We start from the raw sequence: 13,589 nt of genomic DNA, 5'->3' as shown, positions 1-13,589 counted from the left end.
TGTCATTATAGTTCGAGATAAATCTAATAAAATAAATTATATAAAATATATTCCAAATAAATAAAAAAGGCGAGAAAATAATTACATACAAATTATTTTTCCGCAATAAATATAATTAAATAAATTATTTTACATATAAAGCGAGCCTAACAATAAAAAGATGATGTGATGACTGATGCCTCTATTCCATAACTATCTGAGGGCTTTATTTAAAAAAAATAAAAGGGGTTCCTTCAGGCAAAAGCACTACCGAGTGAAGCGCGCGTCCAGCTGCACAAAACTACACTTCCCAGAATTCAACGGCTCAGAGTTGCGTAACTTTCGGAACGTCTTCCAGGAGAAACTCTGCGGCCCAGGCGACTTGGCAGAAACATCAAACACCTCGATTCTGAATGACACAAAATCCGACTCAGTTGTATATAGTCGTCCGTAACGAGGAAACCGTCGACCGCAGACGCTCGGAGGTTGACTGCGAAAGAGATTCAGGGTGGATTTGAGAACGCAAGATCGCGAGGGCCTATCAAATATGTCCTCTTCCTCGCAGGCATCTTCCAGGCGGCAATGGTGCTACCTTTGCGATCTGCCAAAGATGCCCTGGGCCATGATTTGGGACTTCAGCGAGGCCGTGTGCAGAGGCTGTGTGAACTACGAGGGCGCGGACAGAATCGAGTTGCTCATCGACACGGCGCGGCAGCTCAAGCGAACACACGTGATGCAGGACGGCAGATCTCCGGGTCCGCAGCCCGCCGGTAAACACGGTCCCGCTGGTAAGGAGGGTCCAATGGAGGCCGGTAGACCGCCCTCCGAGCGATATGAGCGGGGAAGGGGAGAGTATGGGTCCGGCAGGCTGCCCAACGGGCTGCCTAGACTGGAGGATGGCGGTCCGCCTGAGGTTAGTAGGCAGAGTCCTACTGCCAGGAGGACTTTGGTGGGGGCTGTGCCACCCAGTTTAATGGCGCAGGGGCTTGTCGGAGCCCCTCATGGTCTGCTGACCGCCATGCCTGGTCTGAATGCCCGAGCCGGTGGCGCCCCCTTGACCATTTCTGCTCCCATGTTGAACGAGATCAGTAAAAGACAGGCTCTGGGCATGGGGATGAACGTGGGTGTGGCGTCTTTCATGACCCCCGAGTTTGAACGGGAGATCAAGGAGAAGCAGAGGAACGCCGAAGCCCTCGCCGAGCTCTCCGAAAGCGTGAGGAACCGCACGGACGAATGGCCGGGACGCCCCAAACACATGCGCGACACCCTGCACACCCTCTCCAGCTGCACCCCGTTCAACGTCCGCTTTAAGAAGGACCACGGCCTGGTGGGGAGGGTGTTCGCGTTCGACGCCAAGCTGATGGTTGAGTTTGAGCTGAAGGTTTTCGTCGAGTACCCGTGCGGGTCCGGTAACGTGTTCTCCAGCGTGTTAGCGCTAGTCAAGCAGATGTTCCACGACTCTCAGAAAGACACTGGCAAGGTCATTAACTCGGGCTACAAGTACGTGGAGTATGAGAAAAGGCACGGCACCGGCGACTGGCGTCTCCTGTCAGAGCTTTTCAGCGACGCGGTGCGAGCGTTCAAAGACGCGCCAGCCCCGGACGCCCTCCCGCAGTCGTACCTGGACGCCAGCTGCTCCATGTTGCCCACCGCGCTCTGCCACATCAGCCGTCCCACGCAGCCGAGAGTACGCCGGCGCAAAGCCTCGCCCGAGCCGGAAGCCGCCGAGAGGATGACCTCAGAGGAAATCCGCCAGCACTGGTCCCTTGTGTACCCTGGCATCCCCGGGCACATGCCCGCTACGTCGCTAGCCAGCGCAGGACAGCCTCCAGAGGCCCACAGCAGCGACCCTTCGCCCATCACTGCTCTCATGAGTGTGGCCGACAACGTTGGCACCGCCGTCCCGAAAGATGCTCCGGGCAGCAGCGGAAGCCACTCTGCGAACGCGGGCCGGCAGAACAGCACCAGCCCTTCACCCGCTGGCGGTCAGCGGCGGCTAGCGTCGCGCAACGGGGAACCGTCGGCTGGCAGTAGCTCAGGAGGGCCGACCACGACCGTCACCGTCCCCCTCGCGGACCAGAGCGCCGTCATGGGAGCTGAGGGCTCAGGAGGAGCCGGAGGAGGAGGAGCCCCTCTCTGCTGCACCATCTGCCACGAGCGCCTGGAGGACACGCACTTCGTCCAGTGTCCGTCGGTGGCCGGGCACAAGTTCTGCTTCCCTTGCACCCGAGACTTCATCCGCAGACAGGGCTCGGGGAGCGAGGTGTACTGCCCCAGCGGGGAGAAGTGCCCCCTCGTGGGCTCCAACGTGCCCTGGGCCTTCATGCAAGGCGAGATCTCCACCATCCTGGCAGGAGATGTGAAGGTGAAGAAGGAAAGAGACCCATAACGGCCAGAAGCAGGTCAGATAACGACGTGCATAATAATGCTTTTATTCCGAAAAGACACATTAAATTGATCACAAGTGAAACATTTCTATTTCAGTGTACTTTCTATTCATCAAATAATCCTAAAAAAAAAAGGTTTCCACAAACATTTTTTTTTGATAATAATAATAATAAATGTGTCTTGAGCAGCAAATCGGCATATTAGAATGATTTCTGAAGGATCGTGTGACTCAGTAATGATGAATAAATTACATTTTACACTATATTTGACAATAGAAAACAGTAATATTAGTGTTTCTCCTGTATTTTTGATTTTAAAAACGTTGCTTTTCACCATCCCCAAACTTTTGAGTGCATCAAATAATCCTAAAAAAAAGGTTTCCCCAAATTTCTTTTTGATAATAATAATAAATGTGTCTTGAGCAGCAAATCGGCATATTAGAATGATTTCTGAAGGATCATGTGACTCAGTAATGATGAATACATTACATTTTACACTATATTTGACAATAGAAAACAATAATATTAGTGTTTTTCCTGTATTTTGCACCATCCCCAAACTTTAGAGTGCATGTGTATGTCATCTATAATATAAACACTGTGAAATATGTTAACGTGTGCACGATTGCCTCCCCAACAGAAGCAAAGCTCACTCTGAGGGAGCTGCGATCCCGAGCCCTGAAGATGGCGGCTGTGATCGAGTGGCCCACAGCTCCGGAGAGACGACTGCCGGTGGGCAGATCCTCTTCCTCCGTCAACCCCTCTTGCCCTCCTCCGTTTCCTTCCCTTCACCGTCTCTCTTTCGGCCGAGACCGAGGAGAACACAGCCATTTTGCCCATGTATTAAACCCTCCAGCACTTATTTCAGATTCGTCGGCCCCTGTCAATTCAAGAACTTCCAGTCCTGCAAAGCGAAACCAGGTCCACGTACCGCGTGGTATTTACCATGAGAAGAAACGCATTTCCCAGATCCAGTGGGGTGAACAGTGATTTCCCAGAATGTGCTACAAACCACCTGACAGATGCAGATTGTACAGCGGGGAGCGACTTCCTTCACGATCACAGAACTGCACCGACTTCAGGCCCACTCTTGCGTTTGCTGTTGTATATGCTGCATAAAACTGTTCAATAGTCCAGGAATATTACTAAGTGCTAAAAGCCCTTCCTTCAGATCGCTTCTTGATACGTGTATAATAGATATCTTTATGTTTTTTACTCCGTGTAGATTGTTACCAGAATTATCCCTTTCAATGGTTATAGATGTGCAATCTCTAGATTTGATACTATGTTGCTTTATGTACCACTAAGTCTTTGAATGAATAGAAAACCAAAGATAGACATGCTGAATATTGTCGTATCATATGATGCTATAACATATTTTTGTGGCTTTTTCGTCAGATTACACGGGCGGATGTGGGGAATGTTTTACATTGGGAACTTCTATTGAACCCTGTATGGGTAGACACACGATAGATTTTTATTACGAGTAAGCAGATCGCTATATTTTCTATTGTAACCCATTGGCTTTTAAACCCTTGGAGGCGATGACTAGTTTAATATTACGACAACAGAGCCACTCTGTTTTTTTTTTTATAAGTACGTGTTTTTTCTTTTCGTTTTTACATGTAAAAGACATACTTTATGACAATTGTGTTAATGTAAGTGATGGAAGAGCTGGCGTATATTAGGCAGGTAGTCCAATTATTTTGGACTCTTCCAGATCTTTTTCGGCCCATGTTGGTTCGGTTCTTCATATTGTTTTGACAAATCTACAGTCTTGTTTTTTGACATTTGAAAAATATATGACGAAATATATAAATGCACAAAGTACTGTTCTGTAAGACCTCTGTTTAATCGGCTTTTATGTTACAGCTTAAATTGTATTTAAATTAAAAGATTGACTTTTCACAAACTCTGAGACTGTTGTTTTTTTGTTTTGTGTTTTAGTGATGCAAGAAGTCTGCAGATAATGCGAAGCGCTGACCCTGAAATTTGGTTGGAGATTACAGTGTTTATGCTATTCAACATTCCCAATTTTTTAAATGGGTGGTATACATACAGCACTTCAATATAGTTCATAGTTGTTTTTAAACGTCTGGATATGTCTTGCAGTGGGATTATAGCTCAATGTTTTTAGTCATTGTTCATCTTAAGTTTCTTTAATCTAGACTGAAAGTGAGCTGATTTAACCCTTCAAATGACTTCCACTGATGGAACCCAATGTTGTCAGGTTTTTCAGTAATAAATTATTTCCTTTTTTTTAACTTAAATTACAGTTTTAGGTTAGCTGGAAAATCATTTTTTCATTTTTACAGCATAGTAAACTTGGGAAACTGCACAGCGCGGTGTGGAAACGGTGTGACCCAGTAAAAGGTGGACTTTGAATCGATCACTATGAAAGTGTGATTGTGTGGGTTGTTTTTATACTGGAGATTCAGAAACTGTTCAAGGTTGGAACATGTGTGCTTTCTTACAGTCTGCTTATCTGCGGTGTTTGTGTGGGGAAAGGACATGATTATAAACGTCACAGATCTATTTACAGTATTTTCGGACATACATGATGTTTTAGTTGGCTGTTAAACCAGGTCACTTTGAATGTTATCAAACCTCTGACCCACTGCAATATACAGGTAATTGTCAATTTGCTTGAAGGCAGGGTTAGCTAAAGTGTGAACAACATTTTTCTTACTTGAAATAAATGCTTAGGTTTGACAATATTAAATATATATATTTTTTTTAACTTGCCAAGGAAACATCTCATTTTCATTTAGTTTATCTTGATGTACAAGCCTGACTAAAATAAACTACAGCCTATAGACATGTAATAAAAAGTTTTTTTTTTTTTTTTAATAATAACAATAAAGCGTTAAATAATGGCTAATTAAAACGTAAAATATAAAAATAAACCTATAATAGGATCTCAATGATTCTAAATGAACTGAAAGTCTCGAGGTTTTGTCATGGTCCCTCTTTGCTGTAATGCTCACCTCTGTCCAGCAGATGGAAGTGTTCTCCCAACACACTGCGACAGAACGAGAACGATCGGGTTGTTTAGTAAACACTTGATTCAGTCGATAAGCGGTGGAATGAAATGTGAAACAAAAAGTAGCTTATTTAGTGTTCAGCAAGTGACATTACACCTCATGGTACTGTCTATAAAGTCTGTATAAACTAGAATCCATTAAAAAAGGGGGGGGGGCATTGGTTTAAGTTTTAAAACAATAACATTTCTAACTTGTTCATGCATTTTGCAACGTGTAAAACCTAAAACGAACGTTCTGTGTAATTCTACAGAAATACTTTTCTATAGAACAGAATCGAATAGAATATGCAGCATCAGCAAAATGATTGGCAAATTGTCATTAAAAAAAAATAAGTAGTAGCCTATACTGTATAGGATAATTTTATTATGACGCATCAGTTTTATTATAGAACGCATAGGTACGTAGGTATGGAAGGCATTTTAGCACATTTATTAGTTTATGAAAGTACACTTTGAAGTATAGTCTCAGTAAACTAGTTTAGTAATTTTATACTGCAACATAACTTAACATCATTATAGCGTACTAAACACACACACACACACACACACACACACACACACACACATATATGCACTTTAAGTACTTTGTTCCTATTTAGGAAGGGCCTATTAATTTTTACACTTTAAATAAACTGTACTTTAATTTGAAGTAAATTCCTATGTTACGCATAAATTTCACATAAAATGCACATACTCAGAATTAGGAATTTATCTGTTTTCTTTATAAATCAATATTTTCAAACAATATAGGCTAAGTTTATCAGACAGTATGTACATCAAAAGAGTAAACAACTACACATCCACTTAGAATAATTACTTTTAAGTACATCTCCATCAAAAGAATGTGTAGTAGGCCTGTAGGCCAAATATAAGTCAAGTATACTATATTTTTAAGTAGGCTATATTTCGGAGTAGCCAGTATAGGCAACAAAAGAGTAGACTGAACATATACTTATTTTTAGTTTAAAAGAAGTAATAGCACACTTGAATAAACATTTTGTGAGGGTGGTCAGTGGATTCTTTGATTTCCGAAAAAACGAATGTTCAGTCTTCTGTACATTACTGAACTTAGAAAATGGACTCTAAATGTCACAAAATGTCAAGTTACTAATCCTAACAACAAAAGCAATGATAAATAATAAACCTCATTGATTATTCAAGGCCCATGCATGATGGGAACACCAAAGTCAGAAAAGTTGAGTAATTTTACTTTTCATTTCTACACGCTTCAACTGCTACTAATATAGAATTTACTTTTTTTTTTTTTTTTTTTGCCTGAACTAACTTTTTCATGTAAATTACACTGTTTTTTTCTGTAGTATTTACTTCACCACAAAATCATTTTATCAGTGTAGGCTACACTTAGCCTATACATACAATATAGCCTACATATAGGCCTAACTACAGTTCTTGAAGGACTTTTTTGTATTTTTTTTTTTTTCTAATATATTTTAGGGTGAAAGCTTCCTGTCTGAAGTCTGCTTGTCATCTGAAGGCTTCATGTGAATGTCTTCGTATTTTCAACCAGTTAGATATCATTAATGACTCACTGCTGTTTGGCTCCTCAAAAGCCTTAAGACACGTTTCTAATATTCTGCTTCCTCCATTAGCGTCACCCATTAAGACTATTGTTATCCAATTATAGAGGTGTTAATGAATGATGCGCCGCTGCATTGCATGAGAAGCGCAGAGACAGCAGGAGGATGTTCAGATGTGTGTTCGCCAATACACCATCTCTCAAGCGTGCCAAACACTGCATAGACCAGCCTGCGAGGTTATTATTATTATTCTTGATCATGTGCATCCACAGGTAGGCTAAACATTTGCTGAAATATATCTGTCGAAAGTCCCGTCTGATTTGATACAAGCGATCATGAAATTAAGAGAGCTGGCCAATCAAGAAAGAAATGCTGTGATTAATTCTAGTTATAGCTAATAACTCTTTTAGATGGACTGTTGTGGGAACATCTCATAAATTGCATTTTGGGGGTCAGGTCTCTCCTAATCCTGTCGACCCCCCGCCAATTGATCAATTACATCTCCATTCATTAGCCATTAGGAAATGCATTGACATTGTGATGTTCCTGTCTGCGCCTAACAACAGATGTGTATTCACATACACAGTCGCATCTTCACGGGTCATTTCAAGCCAGGAAAAGTTCACAGATGTTCACATTGAAAATTTATGGAAAGACTTCAAAATTCCAGTCTGCTTTTGTCCAGGAAAATGAAGGCTAAACTCGCAAACAAAAGCGATTAGCTTGAAACAAAACAATTAGCATATAGGCTATGTAAAAATAGAGGCTAATTAAAAAGAATATAATGCCAGTAAGATCAAATGAACAAAGATACATTTGTAATTAAAACGAACATTTTCAGAAAATGCAGCATAATGCTACAAATACTGCATTTTCTGAATATTTTCGTTTATCTTTATCTTCGTTTATTTAAATGTATCTTTGTTCATTTGATGTTCATTTTGTCTAGATTACTAAAATGTTCTTCACACTAATAAAACGGTTGTTTTAAGAACTGTTCACTGAAAGGGTCTTTGAACCAAAAATGCATCTCTGTTTTTAAGAGTGTATTTTCGAATGTCATTCTGTAGCGCCTTTACAATCAAATCAGTGTTCTTGTGATTCTCTTGTATTTTGCTTTTTAGTTCCACACTAAACGAACGTGCACGTCCTCGGGTTTGAGAAAAGACGGCATGAGATCATCTTTTTTAAATCTGGAGAATTAATCATCGTTCTTCGCTGATACTGTGACCGACGTGAAAGCGATAGCCGAGGGGATTTAACAACTCCTAAAATTGGCACCTCAGATTACTGATGTGGAGCCCCGCCGTGATGAGTTTAAACCCTGATGAGCTTAAACCACCCTGAACACATCACCGATGACGGAATCAAATGAGCGACAAATCAAAAACGAGACGATTCGCGTGTCATCGGTCATGAAAGAAAATCTATCTATCTATCTATCTATCTATCTATCTATCTATCTATCTATCTATCTATATCTATCTATCTATCTATCTATCTATCTATCTATCTATCTATCTATCTATCTATCTATCTATCTATCTATCTATCTATCTATCTATCTATCTATCTATCTATCTATCTATCTATCTATCTATCAAAATTCTATATTAAGCCCATCCTTCTTTAAGTTACAGCAGAGGCCCAACATCTTCTACATTTCTTTCTATTCATTTTCTTTCTAGGCCTGAAGTTGTCTGGGATGACAATTGAGATGGATGTGTCGGCTGGCCAATATACAGAACAGCAGGGGGCAAGAGAGACCTTTAGGGAGTCTTCCTGAGTCCCGGGGCCCGTGGCGCGGCCCCTCCCTCACCTGCGCGCGTTTAAAGCCCGAGGTGAGGCTTTTCTACGGGACTCACCACAGAGACCTGACACAGACTCCACGACAGCTTCTCGTTTGGACTTCTCGGGATTACTTGAAAATGTTTACGGGTCCTGCCACACAAAAAAACTGAGTCAACTAAGTTACCCAATCATGAGAAACCATCTGATTGATCTACGGGACTGAAGACAACAGACGAGCATAACTTTATTAAACTTTTTATTACAGTTCATGCCGTAATATTACGTGGAATTACAAAGCGTGTCGTCTTGTGGGACGTTTTTTTTTTCTTTTCTTTTCTTTTCTTTTTTTTTTAACAAAACCGCTGAGAAAAACAAAACTGAAGGACAATTTAATACACGGTTAGGTTCCGATCACTTTCTTTCGAGTTACAACTTTATTTGGGGATGTTGAGCTCCGTGAAGATGGAATCACATGAAATTCCGGAATGGAATTCTTTCTACAGCGAGGCAAGCGAAGTAAGTTCTGGAAAGTCTTCAATTTTCTTCAAAACTCTTCAATATATTTTTCATACAAGAATTAGATAGATAGATAGATAGATAGATAGATAGATAGATAGATAGATAGATAGATAGATAGATAGATAGATAGATAGATAGATAGATAGATAGATAGATAGATAGATAGATAGATAGATAGATGTGTTAGGCTACATTTAAATAGGACAATAAAATGATCTATAACGATGTAATGTTCGCATGTTACCATTATTTTATTGATTGAATAAGGCTATTTTTAAGAGTCGTCATTTAGTTTTCGATTAGATTTCGATTTTAATTTTACGTTACATTCTCGTGCACTCGTTTTACATGCCAGTGGAACCGATAGGCTAGAAAGTAAAATAGAGAATTGTTTATTCATAAAGCAGCATTCGTTTAAAATGTTATTTTTTAAATAACATTTACATTCAAACTTGTGTTATTGTGTTATTGCTGGCCAAAACTATTTTGTGACCACAATGACTCACTGCTTAGTATAGTATTCTGCGCCACAAATGTAATTATAATAGTTTTGTTATTTATTTAGTATTTCTTTGTATTTAATTCTATTTTTGAGACTCGTTCTAAGATTGCTGAAGAGTTTTAAATACACCGACGGTTAAAATCGAACAATAGAGCGATTTTAACTAAAAATTCGTTTTATATTGTTCCTAAAACGAAATAAAACGAATATTATATAATACAACACTTAAATTACACTACACTTAAATAATTCTATACAAATTATTTTGTAATAACAGAAACTTAGAATATAACAAAGTTAGGCTGTATTGTAGTTTGGCAATAACGTTATATGATAGAGAAGCCTGCATAGGTGAAACACTGTTATATTCTAATTTTGTGTGTGTGTTTATAAACTGTTAGATTTTGTTTTACAGTTACTTTATTGTTGATGCTGAATTGAAGGCGAAACATTAATGTCATGTGTTACTTTCTTTTAGATGTATTCCTCTCCGAGCGCCATGAACTCAGTGAGCAGCTTGAACAGCTACATAAATCTGAACTCGGCCTGTTCCGCATCCAGCATGAACATGGGCTATCCCAGCTCAGGTCTCAACAGCAGCCCATTGGCCAGCATGGGTGGAGGCCCCAACCACATGAGCCTGTCCCCTGTTGGCTCCTCTCTGAACCCCGGTTCTCTGACCCAGCTGGGCTCTTCTGCCTCCTCGCTGGGCCCCCTCTCGCATTACCAAAGCATGGGCCAGCCTATGTCCCAGATCAGCTACCCCTCTCCTACCTCTCTTAACCGGACTAAGGAGATGCCAAAGCCCTACCGTCGCTCTCTAACCCACGCCAAGCCACCGTACTCCTACATATCCCTCATCACGATGGCGATCCAGCAGTCCAACAGCAAGATGCTAACCCTCAATGAAATCTACCAGTGGATCATGGATCTGTTCCCGTACTACCGCGAGAACCAGCAGCGCTGGCAGAACTCCATCCGCCACTCTCTGTCCTTCAACGACTGCTTCGTCAAAGTGGCGCGTTCGCCCGACAAGCCCGGAAAGGGCTCCTACTGGGCGCTGCACCCCAACTCCGGGAACATGTTCGAGAACGGCTGCTACCTGCGTCGGCAGAAGCGCTTCAAGATCGAGGAGAAGTCTGGGAAGAAGAGCTCGACGAAATCCCAGGAGGGCGGTGGCAAGGGCGGGCACAGCGGCGAGGGCATGCAGGAGGAGCACAGTCCCGCCACCGGCTCCGAAGGTGCCGACTCTGCCCACTCCGACAGCTCCCATGCCGGATCAGCCTCGGAGGAGCAGCAGAGGAGCCTGGTGCAGATGGACTGCCCGTCTCAAGCGCCCAGCCTTTCACACAGCTCGCCAGTGCCAATCCCGTCTTCGGTGTCCTCCTCGATGCCCCCGTCCGGCTCACACCTGCACTCTCAGGGCATGGGCGGCAGCCCTCACCTGTTGGCCAGCCCGATGCAACACCTGGACCTGCAGAACGACCCCCTGAAGTCCATGGACCCACACTACAATTTCAACCATCCGTTCTCCATCACCAACCTCATGTCCAACGAGCAGAAGATGGACCTCAAGTCGTACCAGGACCAGGTGATGGCTTACAACAGCTACACCACATCTTCTCCCATGGCCGCCAAACAGATCTATGACAGCGCTGGTCCGTCCGCCATTGACTCTGGTGCGTATTACCAGACCCTCTACAGCAGGTCTGTCCTTAATGCATCCTAATGTGCTGACCAGCCGTTTGAACTCCACAGACTCTTAATGGCAGGACATCTTCAACTTCAAGAGCTTGCGTTGCCATCAATAACTACGTTTCCTGCACTCTTAAAAATAAAGGTTTCAAAAGGGGGTTTTCGCAGTGATTCCATATAAGAAACATTTTCGGCTCCCTGAAGAACCTTTCAGTGAACATTTCTTAAAAAGTACCTTTTTTTTTTTTTTTTTCTCAGTGTGAAGAAAGAACCTTTTGTGCAATGAAAGGATGTTGAAGGTTCGTAATGGAACCATAGATGCCAATAAAGAACCTTTATTTTTAAGAGTGAAACGCTTTCACCAGAACCAAGGGACGAGTTCCAGTGCAGAAACTAATTTAACTAACATATATTCAGGAACTAAACATTTTGGTTTCGGATGTAACACAGAAGATGTATAAAAATGATGCCATATGTATATACTGTTTTTTTTGGGAAGCAGGAGTCAGGCATTTATTTATGAAGGGAAGAATTTAATATATCTTGTATGATTTTGTGTTGTGAAGTTACGTAAACAATGTGACAATAAGAGGACGTGAGCATGATTGCGGAAGCGTTTGAGTTCAGGTTACTGCTGTGAGCAGGTGTTACTGTGTTACAGGGAAACTCTCCTGTTTTGTGTTACAGCATAACGCATGTTCATTCGAAGCGCACTAACACACAGTGCGCTTGTAAGGAGAGTGTGTGTCGTTATGCTTGTCCCTTAGAGAAACTGAAGAATTACTTTTTTTTTACTCTTGGCCATGAAGTCATTTTGTATATTCTGAAGAATTTTGTGTTAAGTTGGCTATATATATATAAAGAGATAAAAGTTTGGATTAAACTGTGGTAAATCCAGCTATTTGTTTTCCAGACTTCCCTTTTTTTTTTTAGAAATACTGGCAATGACGTTCACGAAAAAGATGTCAGAGACCTTTCACTGTTATTCCAGGTTGCCACATGTTCTGCTCAGCTCGGCTCAGCTTCGGCTCTTACTCAGATCAGCAGACAATACACTAAGGGCCATTTCCATACAATACTTTGCACTAGTGACCTCTCTGTTCTTCCCTGTTGGGGAGGGGTGGGACTGTTTTGTTACAAAAATGCTTTGTAACTACCTTTTTATCAGCAAATTATACAGACCCTAGTGAAACTGCCATGATGTATTTTTGTAAGATCTCGTCATTTTAAAAATCTCCTTCTGAGATTTGAAAGCCGTTTTAATAATAAAAACGTTGTCTCAAGCCATCATATCATAAACAAAATTCTTGTAAGAAAGCAGGTCAGAATTGATGTTCTTGTAATGTTTAGTTTTATTTAAACCCAGCTTTTTTGGCCGTTGGGCTTAAAAGATAAGTGTCTTAATATATATATATATTGCTTTATTTGGTTGATCGTTTCATGGTATGTTCTTATTGTTTGTTATGTTCTCTTCTTATTAAAAACAAACTTCTCACATATGCTTTGGCGTTATTTTAAATATACATATTCCTAAGATATAAATGTGACACTATTGAAAATGTTTAATATTTATTAAAGTAAAATATAAAAAATATTATGCATTGATGAATCTAAATGGACTCTTATGGACAGAGCCAAAAGTTTTTGTCATTTTTATGATGTCTTAAAATGCTTCTAGTCAAGGATGAGCAGAATACTGCCAGAAAAAAAGATTCATATTTACCCCTAAAAGGTTCATAGTAGTTCCTTAAGGTACGTATTACAGGTGAAACTTGGAAAATATCGTGCAAAAGTTCATTTATCTCAGTAATTCAACTTAAAAGGTTAGGGTTCAAACCAAGTACTGAGTACATATGCATGATTATACTTTTCAGAGGGCTGACATTTCTGTATTTAAAATCCTTTTTTTATTGATTTCATGTAATATTGTAATTTTCTGAGATTTTGAAATTTGGGGTTTTCATAAGATGTAAGCCATAATCATCAAAATTATAACAAATAAAGGCTTGAAATATCTCACTTTGCATGTAATGAGTCTATATAATATATTAGTTTCACCTTTTAAGTTGAATTACTGAAATAAAGGAACTTTTGCACGATACTCTAATTTTTCGAGTTTGCACCTTTTAGGGGAA

The 13,589-nt window shown here is 41.0% G+C and overlaps 2 protein-coding genes across 2 annotated transcripts; both read left to right on the top strand.

Moving 5' to 3' along the window:
* Nucleotides 1-235: 235 nt before the first annotated feature.
* On the top strand, nt 236-4,276 carry irf2bp1 (interferon regulatory factor 2 binding protein 1). The gene is made up of 2 exons (XM_081372614.1): nt 236-2,381; nt 3,007-4,276. The coding sequence occupies exon 1, from the start codon at nt 527-529 to the stop codon at nt 2,366-2,368; it is 1,842 nt and encodes a 613-aa protein (XP_081228740.1). The 5' UTR covers nt 236-526; the 3' UTR covers nt 2,369-2,381; nt 3,007-4,276.
* A 4,549-nt stretch (nt 4,277-8,825) lies between these two features.
* Nucleotides 8,826-12,950, top strand: foxa3 (forkhead box A3). Its single transcript, XM_081372189.1, has 2 exons — nt 8,826-9,254; nt 10,238-12,950. Exons 1-2 carry the CDS (start codon nt 9,183-9,185, stop codon nt 11,486-11,488), a joined length of 1,323 nt encoding a protein of 440 aa, XP_081228315.1. The 5' UTR covers nt 8,826-9,182; the 3' UTR covers nt 11,489-12,950.
* The last annotated feature ends 639 nt before the right edge of the window (nt 12,951-13,589 follow it).

The sequence above is a fragment of the Scardinius erythrophthalmus genome (assembly GCF_964197995.2).
Source record: "Scardinius erythrophthalmus genome assembly, chromosome: 8".
Taxonomy (NCBI): Eukaryota; Metazoa; Chordata; class Actinopteri; order Cypriniformes; family Leuciscidae; genus Scardinius; species Scardinius erythrophthalmus.
The sequence above is the reverse complement of the archived record's forward strand: the minus strand, read 5'-3'. Positions and strand labels throughout refer to the sequence as shown.

Coding starts and splice junctions, on each gene's coding strand:
- irf2bp1 (XM_081372614.1), top strand. CDS start 527: ATGTCCTCTTCCTCGCAGGCATCTTCCAGGCGGCAATGGTGCTACCTT.
- foxa3 (XM_081372189.1), top strand. CDS start 9,183: ATGTTGAGCTCCGTGAAGATGGAATCACATGAAATTCCGGAATGGAAT. Junction 9,255..10,237: donor TCTACAGCGAGGCAAGCGAA/GTAAGTTCTGGA, acceptor ACTTTCTTTTAG/ATGTATTCCTCTCCGAGCGC.